The 13,581-nt window shown below is 36.3% G+C and overlaps 1 protein-coding gene across 4 annotated transcripts in view; it reads left to right on the forward strand.

The window, feature by feature from the left end:
- The window catches only part of LOC145278716 (mitochondrial import inner membrane translocase subunit Tim22-like), a 39,698-nt gene extending 38,824 nt beyond the window's left edge, over positions 1–874 (forward strand). For all 4 annotated transcript variants that reach the window (XM_080130683.1, XM_080130682.1, XM_080130681.1 and 1 more), the window contains exon 5: positions 303–874. In XM_080130683.1, the coding sequence (XP_079986809.1) occupies positions 303–382 (80 nt within the window). In that variant the 3' untranslated portion in view covers positions 383–874. The remainder of the gene's footprint in view (positions 1–302) is intronic.
- Positions 875–13,581: the final 12,707 nt, after the last annotated feature.

A 13,581-nucleotide genomic window follows, 5' to 3' on the forward strand; every position in this document is an offset into this window, starting at 1 on the left:
TTAAAATATTGTAGCATTAAGAATTTTTTTTTTTTAATTTAATTTATAACACTATGTAATCAATTATACATGCTGCAATATTTTAAGTTATAAATTTATTATATTTTTACTAGAATATCTTGTCCTTTCTTTTTCCAGTTTTAACAACTAGTCCTTTACTTTTCCATGTTTAAGCTTAACCATATTACTTTTCATGCTTGCATTTTTCTACTGAAATATAAACATATCTAACAGTTTTCAAAAAAAAAGAAACCATTTTTATTTTATAAATTAAAATTATTTTTTTTTTTTTTTTGTTTCAGCTGGACTCCAGGCTGGTGTGTTGGGTGCTGTAGGATTTGCGCTCTTTTCAACGGCAATTGACTACTATTTAAGACATTAACCTGTGCTACGTAAAAGAAACGTAAATGGCAATCAAGACTGGGACATTTTCAAATATTTCTCAATCATTGTTTGTTTCAAAATGGACACAGAATTTTATGCAGCAGATTTTACCGCCTGTTCTGTATTCCTGAGAAAATTTCTATCGCCGCCATGCACAAAATTTATGGGGAAACAAAATCTGATTTGTGTCTCTTTACAGGCTTTGTAATAATTGTATATAAATCCTGGAAGGGAGATAACTCCTACTTGGTTGTTGACATAAAAGAAAAAACATACTGAAATGTATATTTCATTGACTGTAAAAAAAGTCGAAATTATGTTCTTTTTAATTGTACAAAATATAGAAATTGGTCTGAATTGAATTTAATTTGAATTCATTGTACCATTATTAAAAGCAAACCTTCTTTGTTTCAAACATGTGAAGATATTTAAATTTAAACAAAAACAATTTTTAAAAATTCATAATGTAAATAAAATCCCTAAAAGCAAATGTTTTTTTTTTTACTTATCTGTCCATCGTTGATCTTATATTTAATGATTCTTATCCAGAATTCCCTCATATAAAAAAAGGAAAAAAAAAATGAAAAATTGGAATGCAAATGTCATATTCCAAAAGTTATGTAAATCGGTCAAGTAGTTTTATTAAGTCTTTAATGGAAATTCCTTTATTCAACATATATCTCACAAAAGAAATGATTTGAGAATGAAACAATGAATGTTTAATGAGTCTTAAAGACAGGCTTAATTCAGATGACCTCAAACTCAAAGGAAGATTAAATCTGTACCATATAGAGCGATATATGTAGAATAGTGGACTCCAGTGGTACGGTCATGTTGAAAAAACAGATGAGAGTTTTGGGTTCGTAGATTTAGAACTATTAATATAACAGGTTCAGTTTTCAGGGGAAAGCCAGTAAAAGTATATATGCAACACAGTTCTTGAGTTGGAAGCCATGTTTAGTTTCAGAACAGTTTCTGGTGGTTAGTTGTTCTATACAAGTCTTGGCATAATCACGTTGACACACCAGTTCCCGCTGGATCACCGAAGTTAAGCAACGTTGAACCTGGTCAGTACTAAATGGGTGACCATTTGGGACATTCAGGTGCTGTATTTGCTCTCCGCTTATCTCGGCATTGTTTCTAGTTGTCCTGAACTTGTCCTTGCCACTGGAATCAAACAGGGTCGATTCAGGAGAGGTGTGTGTTGGGAATTGCGCAATCTCTGGCACACAATTACATATGCAACTGCTCTTACAGGGGGTATCCTTTGTCTTTCAAGACTGAATGGAAGCATCGACAAGTCCTGGAGGTGACTGGTTCTCAGTGGACAGTTGTTTTGTTCAGGTTCCTGACTTTATAATTTTGTAGCCACAGAGCAGCAAAAGAGTCTTCCCGTGTTGACATGAAGAAAACAAATGCAAGATTGCTAAAGAAAATTATTTAATTTTATGTAGCAATTCTCGTTTCTTGTTGGTAGCAGAACGTGAATTAATTTGATTCGTCAGTTCCTAGTAGCATCGTTTATAAATAGAATCTCCCAACTGTGAGGGACCAGCCCTCCATTATGCATCAAAAATATTACAACAGTTAGACAGTTAATTAACTGAGAACCACTTCATTTATAATATAAATCTCACCTATCTGTTTAAATGTATGTATGTATGTATGTGTGTCTGCCTAAAACTTTCGACAGAGGCAATGGATTTTCATAAGATTGGTATCATTTTGAAGCTCGACCCTTTGGATGACAAATATTGAAAAATTGGTTAAAAACATTTTCTTCATCCTCAACTGGGCACTTTTTTTCAGGGAAGAGTTGCTTTTTTCACTGATATTTTTGAAAGTCATCCCCTCTTTTCGATTGACTAGCCTTAATTTAAACCTTCACCACTTCTGGTTTGGTGATAGACACAACATTTTTTTTTTCACATTCTTTTACTCCTTTGCGGTATGGTTGCTCAACACACACCTCCAAACAATGGGGCAACACCGGCAACCCAGGCTAGTTCTATATAAAGTCATATAAGATATCAACAGATACACACTCAAGAATCAAAACAATGAAAAGAATATGCTGTTGTCCTAGCCCTTGTCATAACATGTCAAATTTCTGAATTTTTTAAATGAAGATTGTTCGGACTACTGTTCTCATTTTGAGTGTTATTCTCACAACGTGCCGGTCAATGTAACCTTTGATCTTCTTCAGGTGTATCTTATTGAATTTGAGAAATGTCTTTGTTGAACTTTAGAATTTGCATTGAATTTTAAACAGAATCCTTTATTTACTTCATGGGATAGCATGCTCTTGTTCTGTCAGCTGGATAGAAGTTCTAAGTAATTCATAATTGTATTTTTCACTTGCCAACGCTAGGGATTGAACCTTCATACTTCAGGCGAATATCACTTTACAATTGAATTTTTCCAAGTACTTTAACCATGTACAAATTTTGGAGGCCATAAATCTATTTTATTTCTACATGTAAATATTACTATTTATTACTACATGTCATATATATTACTGTAAATGTAAAGAGATATATAAAAAATAATTACTGTTGTTTTACTTATTACTGTAAATATTATCGATTATTTATAACTTGCCTAGATGCCTGGTTGCTTGGAGGTGTGTTAAGCAAAAAAAATAAAATAAAAGTGGTAGTAGGCAGGCAGTCTCGAACCCATACCGGGGACAAGGAAAAGAATGTGAAAAAAAACAAAAAAAACATGACGTGTTTGCTGTTGCAACCCCGCCTCTCCCAATACTTACTCAAGTGGCTGTCAACCAATCAATGGTTATGCTTTTGTTTCAGGGTCCAGTAACATCCCATTCGCAGAAGAAAAAAAAATTAAATTAAAAAAAAAAACCTTTTTAAAAATTATTGAAGAGAAAATGGTTTTCAGTTTTAACGAACCTCGTCGCTCACCACTCCTCTTGTCAACGATCCTAGACTAAATTACCACGTCAGTAAAGGCAATAAATGTCCACACGCCAGCAGGGGCGGGTTGTCACAGTCAATTACCACTCAACGGGTCCCCCTGACCCGTTTTCGTGGTGGTCTTCTAACAACGGATAATTATTATTTCGGTCACACAACAAACACCAGGCCCCGTGGATCTGCGACTTTTTATGACTTTGCTGTTAGCTGTCACATTCCGCTGTCTCGAAATAACATTCCCCCCCCCACCTCCTTCGTCAAGTGGCATTCAGGGTTAATTTCCCCCAAGTAACCACTTGATAGAATGTTATCTCTTCTTCGGAGGTCTATTGATTGACACAAGAGCCCAGCTTGGGAATTATTTTTATGACTTTCAGTCCAGGCGTAGGTACCCTTCGACTAGCCATTCTGGTGGTGGTGGTGGGGGGTAGGTGAGATTCCCTTCGATTATCTATCAAAAACACCTACCTCCTTCCATCACCATCATCTTCATTATTAGATTCCATCATGCGAAATCTCCTGAATTCATGTCAATAGGACCACCCAAGAGACTGCTCTGCAACAAGCAAGTGAACCCGACGTTATCAGGTGACAGGCAGACATACAAACATATATACATACATTTAAACAGACAGGTGAGATTTATATTATAGAAGATTAATGGTTCCAATATTGTGTTAAATTCTGTACTAGGTCTACTTTGTAATTGATCGTTACCCAACATATGTGCTGCTTCAATCTTTTCAATCTCTCCATGTATTACAGCTTTTCAATGTTCTTCCAGCCTTATGTTTAGTGGACGACATGTCTCACTGTTATATAGTTATTCAAATTTACATGGAATCTCATACACTAGGTGTATCAGAATTTTTGTAGGAATTTTTGACACCCCTAACACGAAACTGCGAATAAAATATAAAAATCTCGTAATTTCTCTGTTAAAAGTGGGTTATTTATTTTCTTTATGGATTATACTTCCAAAATAAACTATTAAAGTTGTTTTAAAAGTAATAGAAATATTTTTTTTTTTTTTTTAAAACAGTAATGAATTTTCCAAACTCAATATTTTTCAATTTTTAAACTTTAAAAATCTATCAAAATTTTTCTATTGGTTCTATTTTTACGATATTTTCAGAGTCAATGTGAAATTTTATGTTCTTTCCAATAAACCGAATATAATATTTCAGACAAACGTTTTTTTTTAAATTCACGCCCCCCCATTTTCAAGTTTCTATTAAAAAGTAAATAATTAATTTATGTTGAATAGTTTTATATATCATAAATTGAAGAGAAAAGGTCAATAAATGATATATTCAAATTTAAAACAAAAAAAAAACTGTTTTTTAGAAATTTACCTGTAAGGTCCGAAGTTTAAAACCTTTTTTTAAAAAAAAACACATTGTTTTTTTTTTTTTTTTTTGTTTTTTTTTAATGAAACCTTGGTCTTTGCTTCTTTAATTGAAAAAAAAAATTAGGGCTTGAATTACATTTTTCGAGGAGTTATAAGCTTGGAAAGATGGGGTGGAATTATTCACTATTTTCACGAAATTTCTGATACACCTACTCATACACACAATTTTTAGTCAGTATTTTTTGCTGTAGGAGGCTTGACTCACACAAGCCGTTTCCAGAGAGTTGGATCATTCCTGAATACTGTCCTGATGTCATATGGATTCCATAAGTCTTTCATGTCTATACATGAAAGACTTGTCGGAAAATCTTCAAAGAATATGTAAGACAAATTATGGTTAGTTTTTGAGTGGTGTCCTTTGATGCCTAAGCCAAATTTCTTAGAGCTAATGTCATACTCTCTGGATAGTTGTTTTGTTGGAGGGTTTCTTTAAACTGTACATCTCTTCTGGTTGCTGTTACTACGTATCGCTTTTGCTCGGTGTTCTAGGCAACAGACGGATCCTTTCTTTACATTATATGAATGGTGAGAGAAACATTCCACCTGAAATAATTTGGATGAATGAAATAGGATTTGTACTCTTTCTCTACAACTTCTCACACCTGCTAATATTGCTACAATATTGCAAGGAGTATTGTCGTCACATCTCGACTGGTATACTAACCACTATGCTCTCCCCCTTTAGATAAGGTCCAAAAAAGAGCTCATAATTGTGTAGGTCCCACACTGCCAAGCTCCATTTGAGCCACAAACTAACTAGCAAGGATCTGGTGAAAATTCTAGAGTCAACATCAGAATCTGTCGTCCTCTCATCATCTTCGCTTTTATGGCGAGAAAGGACATGTCAGATATGGAAACGGTAAATACATGGAGAATACTTAGCCAAATCTTCCATGATTTCATATGCAGCCACTGAATCTGCAGCTATAACGAATCCCAATATACAGCATTAAAAATTAATAACAAAATACAGTACAGTATGTAATACACATGTATATAATCAAATATCATTATGAATAACAAGGCAGGGTAAATACGTCAAATCTTCATAAATTAGAATGTGATACGTATATATATATATATATGCATATACAGAAGAACCACGGAATACAGCATTAAAAATAGAGTACAGTATATAATACATATGTATATAATCAAAATAACATTATAAGGTGGGGCAAATACCGTAACCAGGAGCTGGAAAAACGTATTCCACATCATAACCTGAAAAAAAACAAGTCACAGGGTTCTATTGTACAACCAATGAGAAGGACTTCATGCAGACCAAACATTCCTGATGCACAACCTGTGCAGAACTTGGATGCATGTAACTCGTTACTGCCGGAATGTTTTTATGCAATAAATTTTTTAATCCTAAAACCCATCCATGCATGACGGAAGTTAGCATGCAACTGATACACTAACATAAACATTCTCTTATTGACCTTTTCTTTTACATAGGAGTCACCACTTATCAAGGCCCAGAGGCCACTCGAGGATAAGGGTTATAGAGCGTACATTAGTCTATGGGATAATATTGTAGTAATTGTTAGTAATGGAAATTTGATAAATTGGATTACTTAAGGGGGCGGTTCATCAAGAATTTGTTTACGTTAGACTTGAAGACAACCAAGTTGTAGTCAGCTGGGAAGCAGGCAAATGGAAGAGAGTCCCACAGGCGTGCAGTTCTAAGAAAGAAGCTTTGTTCATGGAATCTACATTTTGATTTAGGTACAGATAAAGATAAAGACCTGTACTTTGAAGACTAGTTGGGCTGACAAGCCATAAAAGTAAGAAATATTTCCTTTTTTGAAAGGCAACTTGAAAGCACAATTTGGCAGCAAAGAGTTAAAAAAAACAGTTGTTGTATCAAAGCTAAAACTTTACGAAATTCAATACTACTAGGAGAAATCGTCATCATTCCCTGTGGCAAACTAACCCTTACTGATTCAAGATGTCAGGCAACATTCCAACACTGCTAGGAAAAATAATGACTATTATTTATGAGAGCAGCTCTCTTCTTATTCGCTAGCAAGAGTCATAGTATTCTAGATATTTGGGGCTCATCTATACCATCTCTCACGTCTGTACGATAGCTTCTGCGACAAGCTTTCATTTTTTACCAGTTACATATGAAATTAGTTTCTCTCCAATAAATTGATTTTTTGTTTCATCTTGAGTTTACTGTTTATTGATTTTGATAAGATTTCACTTTTTTGACTATTACTCGAATCACAGAATTGGGATATCAGAACGTTTTTGGGGTTTGGAATCAGAAAAATTTGTTTATTTTCTGATGCCAAAAACGATTCCTTTAATTATCATTTTTTTAATTTGATTTTCTTTAAAACAAAATCTTCCCCTGCTAGTAGTTATAATAAAATAGTAAATATTTATTGATTTTAAACTACCAGTATGTATATATATATATGTAGATCTCCCACCTCCTACAAGAGTGTTTTTACGTTCGAGAAAATACATGCACATTTAACATGTGTTTTTATGGTAATTGGGAAAAATCTAATTTAGTTAAATAGTTAAATATTTTATTTTATGATAATCGGGAAAAATACTAACTTTATAGTTAAATATTTAGAGATTTATAAAGAATTGAAATCAGTAATTGTATTGGAATCGGGGGTGGGGGGAATATTGGAATCGTCCCATCATTAATTATTACTATTGGAAAAAAATTAATATGAGTGTAAAATTTCTCGTCATCGAACAAGTCATTGAAAAGAAAATCCTTAATAATTGTTTTCTAAATGATAAAGATAAATAATCAAGTGATTAACAATATACTTACTCGTCCTGAAAAAGTAAGTAAAGCTTGGGAAGGTGGAACAGAATCATACATTTACACAACAAAGGCAGAAGAAACCACAACGTCCCATCCTTTGTCGGCCTAGGTGCTGAGGATGTATCCTTGACTAGTTGACTAGTATGAACACAATGTTCCCAACCTGCCTCCCAAATTGTGAACATCAGCAGGTTTTACTTCTAGACCTATTCCTCACTGCAGTACCTGAGGATTGTGTGACTAATGCCCACAGTCCACTTGGAAATACAGACCACCTACTGGTATCAAGTTTTTTTTTTTTTTTTTTTTTATTACATTTTCACCCCAAACAAGGCACATTGCCACTTTGGTGTAGGGGGCTACTATCAGGGGAAACATCTACTGGGGTACTATGTAGGGATTAGGGCAGCGAGATGTTGGTTCACGTTGCACTTGAACTTATGCATGTCAGTACAGTTGGGGAAGCAGTGACCCGGAATGGAATTCCAAAGTCTAGCAGTTCTGGGGAAGAAACTACTGGAGTAGAAGGATCTTTTACATCTAGGGATCTCTACAGTGTGGGGGTGGGATTTTGCAGCTTGTCGGGTCTGTCAAGGGTGTTCACGTTGTGGGGGCACAAGTGCTTGCAGTTCTTCAGAGCATTCACCATTATAATACTTGTAGAACAGGCAGAGGGATGCAACGTTTCGACGATGGGATAGAGGCTGAAGTTTTGATGCCAGTTTAGGGCCTATCAGATTTGCGACTCTCTTTTGAACCTTGTCAAGGAGCGAGAGACTAGTAGCCGATGCACCGGCCCAAATATGACAGCAATACTCCATACATGGGCGAATAGTGGCCTTATAGAGGTACAGGATACTTTCGGGTGTTAAAAGTTTTCTAGCACGGTAGAGAGAGCCCACCTTCCTTGCAGCGGCCCTGGCAATGCCCTCGATGTAACTGTTCCAACTCATGTTTCCAGTGAACGTTAGGCCAAGGAGCTTGAGAGACGTACTCTCAGATAAAGAGTCGTTGGCCATTGCTATAGGTGGTAGAGAAGGTTTCTTGTAATTATTGAATGAAACCAGTTTTGTCTTGGTGGCATTGAACGTGACCATCCATTTTTGTCCCCATTCCACTACTGATTGGAGGTCATCCTCTAGTGTTTCTGCCATTACTTTAGATATATGTTCGTTTGTTTTCCTGTCGTGCCTGCTATAGAGTGTGGTGTCATCAGCATATATCCCCATCTCAGAGGCAATCTTGTCGGGGAGGTCATTTATGAATATCAGGAACAGCAGAGGTCCCAGGATAGATCCCTGGGGCACTCCCGCATTTATCATATTGTTTAGATGTACGACCGTCGAGGACAACCTGGATTTTTCTCTTATCTAAGAAGGATTTAATTACGTTAAGTATTCTACCAGTGATACCGTAAGATCTAATCTTCCTGAGGAGACCCTCATGCCATACCCTGTCAAAAGCCTTAGATATATCTAGAGCTACCGCTCTTCCCTCTCCCGCTTTGTCCAGTGAATGGTATATGCGTTCAGAGATTACAGAGAGGATGTCTGCCGTGGAACGGGCTTGTCTAAATCCATATTGACGATCGGTCAGAAGTTTAGCATCTGTAAGGTGCTGGACTAGAGCATGGTTAATTAAGGTCTCAAATATTTTGGCAAAAAGTGGGAGGAGGCTAATAGGGCGATAATTTAATGGGTCAGTTCTTTCGCCAGAATTCTTGAATACTGGTACTACAGAAGCAGTTTTCCAACAGCTCGGAAAGCAAGATTCATTAAGGCATTTGTTGTAGAGTTTGGAGAGAACTGGAGCTACTTCGGCTGAGCACTTTTTTAATAGCACAGCTGGGATGAGGTCGGGTCCACACAGTGACATCACACTTAAATCCCAACGTCAAGGAGAGGAACCATTGCTCAAAACAACAAGGTACTACAAAAGGGCTAACTGGGAAACCATCAGAGAACACATCAGAAATGGCCCATGGACCAATATCTTCTTGATGAACAGTGTGCCGATGAGACAACTGAATGGTGAAAAGTGGGCATTGAAGCACATGTTCCCACATGGAAATATTACAGCAAGCCCCACTCACCCCCATGATTCACTACAGATTGTGCAGCTGCCATTTCACAAATACAGCCTGCATTCCGTCAGTTTGTATGTCATAAGTCAAATACAAATAGGCAAAAATTCATAGATGTTAGGAATCATTGTAAGATCAAAATAACGACAGCCAAAAGAAAGCATGCTGAAATAACCAGGGAACGGATAGAATTGCAAAAGACAGGGACTTGTGATTTCTGGAAAATCTATAATGGTGTAGTGAATAAAGGGCAATCAGTAATTCCCTCACTATCCAACAACCAGAAGCTCTCATGCACAGCAACTGAAAAGGCGGAAATGCTTGTCTAGCAATTCGCCTCCAACTCCACCTTGGAGCCAAAAAACAACTCTCTCACAAATTTCCCTTTGTGGACTGAAGTAACACTAGATGATGTGAAAATCATCCCTTCTCATGTCCGTGATATCATACAACAACTTACACACCGCCAAGGCGTGTGGGCCTGATCTTATTCCTGCTATACTAATTAAGAAATGCTCAGCTGAGCTAGCCCCAATACTTTCCCAGCTCTACAATAAATGCCTTGCTGAATCTTGCTTCCCTAATAGCTGGAAGATGGCTTCTGTGGTACCAGTGTACAAGAATTCTGGAGAAAGGACTGCCCCTCTCAATTATCGCCCGATCAGTCTCCTCCCCCTCTTCGCTAAAATCTTTGAGACCTTAATTAATCAAGCACCTTGCAAAAGCTAATTGTCTTTCTGACAAACAGTCTGGATTTAGGCAATGTCGTTCTACTGCAGATATTTTAATGGTCATCTCTGAACGCATAAGGATAAGGCAGGCAAAACTAGGACTGCAACCCTTGATATATCCAAGGCCTTTGACAAAGTCTGGCACGAAGAGCTGCTAATGAAAATTAAATTGTATGGTATAACTGGATGAATACTAAACATAATTAGATCTTAGACAATAAGACCATCCAGGCTGCCATTGATGGTCGTTCATCCAAACAGCATAACATTAATGTGGAAGTATTTCAGGGTCGATCCTTGGACCATTATTATTTTTGATATTTATAAACGACCTCCCTGATAATATTGTGTCCGAGATGAGCATGTTTGCTGATGATGTATGCTCTATAACATGCATGAGGGAAGAACAGATGTACATAAATCCAAGACAATTGCAGAATCATTAGAAAATGACCTCCAGACCAGAGTGGAATGGGGCCGCAAATGAATGGTAACATTTAATACCAGTAAGACTAAGCTTCACGGGCAATGTGGACTGGAACAAATACATTGAGGACATTGCAAAGGCTGCGGCAAAGAAGATAGGTTCCATCTATCATGCTAGAAGACTACTCACACCTGAGAGTATCCTGTACCTCTACAAGGATACCATTCGCCCATGCATGGAGTATTGTTGCCACATCTGGGTTGGTGCATCTACCACTAGTCTCTCTCCCTCTTGGATAGGGTCCAAAAAAGAGTCTCCAATCTAATATATCCCACTTTCTTAACTAAGCTCCAACCCTGTCCCATTGCTACAATGTTGCATCTCTGTTTTACAACTATTTTGATGGATTGTGCTCTGATGAACTCATTGCACTTGTGGTTCCTCGACGTACATATCCCCAACAAACCCGATTAGCAACAAAATCACACCCCATCACTGTTGAGGTCCCTAAATGCCAGAAAGTTTTCTATTCTAATAATTTCTTCCCTCAAACAGCTAAACTTTGAAATTCCCTTCCTGCTGCCTGCTTCCCTGACTGTACTGATATGCAGAAATTTAAATGTAATGTAAACTAATATCTTATTAATCTTTCTTAGGCATTGTCCCAAATAGTAGCCCTTATGTATTGTGATATGCCGTGTTAGGGGTGAACGTGAATGTAAAAAAATAAATACGCAATTGGCATTAATCAAAATATCATATTTAAACATATTTTATGACCGGACAATGCCGGGCGGCCTGCTAGTTAAAAAAAAAAAAAAAAAAAGAAGATTTGTATTCATGTAACTTCTACAAAACAATAACAAGTGCTTTGAAATATTGAGTTTCAACTAAAACAAGACTTTCATTTACAACGTGTTGAATTTGTTAAAGTGTTACGGAAGATTACAAGGTTATATCTAGGCCAAATTAGCTTCATGCGGCTTTAGACGTATGCTGTGATTATTAACTCTTTTTTAGAAAAAGCCATGAACATAACAGTAAGGAATGCAAAAAGAAAAAAGAAATTACGCCCTCCCCAAATTACATCTTTTTGTTATGATTTATTGGATGCTTCTACGTCGTAACATTTGAAAATAAAAATATTGAATTTCAAGTGAAACAAATGGTACCTACGAAATAGCCATGTTCCAAATACTAACATATCCAAAAATTACGAAAAATGATAAGATAGAAAAATAATTATGAATGAAAAAAGAAATCTGTAAAATCGAGCAAAATCAAGCAATTTCATTCGATTTGACTCAATAAAAAAAGAGAAATTTTATTACAACTGAGTTACTTCCCCTCTTGCTTACATCACGTGATGCAAATGCGCTTCAAAATGCTACTCCTGTGGATTAAATAAAAGGTTCCATTAGAAATTCCATGCAAATTTTCGAGTTTGACAAGATAGACCTGAAAAAGGTCAGAGGTTACATGGAACAAAACATAAGGATAACACTCAAGATGAAAACAATAGTCCGAATGATCGAAATGATGCAAATTTTAGTGCCAAATGAGGTGTGGGTGTGTAACATGGTCGTTACATTTTAACACTTGGCCCCACACGTTGTATGTAGAGAGTTCAACAAGATATGTATGAAGAAGGTCAGAGGTTACATCGACCGAAACCTTGTGAAAATGATACTCAAGACGAGAACAGTAGTCCGAAGAATCCAAATAATATGAACTTCATTCGTTATAGAAAAGGTGGAAATTTTCAATCAGGAAATAAACCAAAACAAAATCTTCAAGGCAATTAAGACAAACCTGCAATCCGGATCGGTCTTGTTGCCTGTAAACGTAACGCGTAGAAAGCAGCTGGATAGTTTGCTACAAACGATTTATATTTCATCCAGAGATCTTTTCCTCATGTATCTGTGAACAAAGGAAAGAAATTCGGCTTGCCTTTTTTAAGTTTTAACAAAAGGCATTTATTAATGGTACTTTTCGAACCATGCCTGCATCTTGTTTTTTACAGTTCCAAGATGTGAAGACGTAATCCCTGAAGATGCCAGATGGAATCATGAAAATAAATGTTCGTAAATAATTCAGGTATGTGTTGTGTTATTTACATCTGTTAAAAAGAACTGCTTGTCTGCAACTGTTTCGATTAGTTCACGTCAATCGTTTCCTTTTAGAACTGTTGCATAAATGTTAAAATATACACACTAGATGATCAACTAAATAATATGACGTATATACATACACGCATTTATACATAAACGAATATACAGATAAAATATAAAACCTACTATTCAACATGTACGTTGTTATGGAACATATTCATATACGCACACAACATAACACTCACTCCTGATCTCATGATTACAATCGAGGCACGGGAGTAATATCTATTTTTGTCGGATACTCCTTTGAAGAGGAACAAATCAGGGTTCACCCTTACACATGCTCTAGCTTGCAGTCCCAGTTTCGATAGACTATCAGTTGGAAGGCTACTAACATCGGAATCCCAGTTCAGCGGATTTGAAGTCAGATTTAGATTAAACACCCACTATTTTTAGAATTGCTTTTGTTACTCGATAATAATTGCATCTGTATTGGTGGTCAGAGGTCTTTAATGTGATTAATTTTTCATGGACTGTGGGATGATCACTTCAGTAACACGACTAGTTCTGTATTTTGTCATACACCTGCCGCGTAGGTTTTTAATCCAAATGATGTCTACTTTTTTATACTTCCTCTTAGTCATCTCTTGTTCAGGCAGCAGGTTAACCTTGTTGCGGCTGGAATAAATCTTTAGCAG

This window comes from Euprymna scolopes, chromosome 1 (assembly GCF_053919585.1).
Source record: "Euprymna scolopes isolate OS-2025 chromosome 1, ASM5391958v1, whole genome shotgun sequence".
Classification (NCBI taxonomy): domain Eukaryota; kingdom Metazoa; phylum Mollusca; class Cephalopoda; order Sepiida; family Sepiolidae; genus Euprymna; species Euprymna scolopes.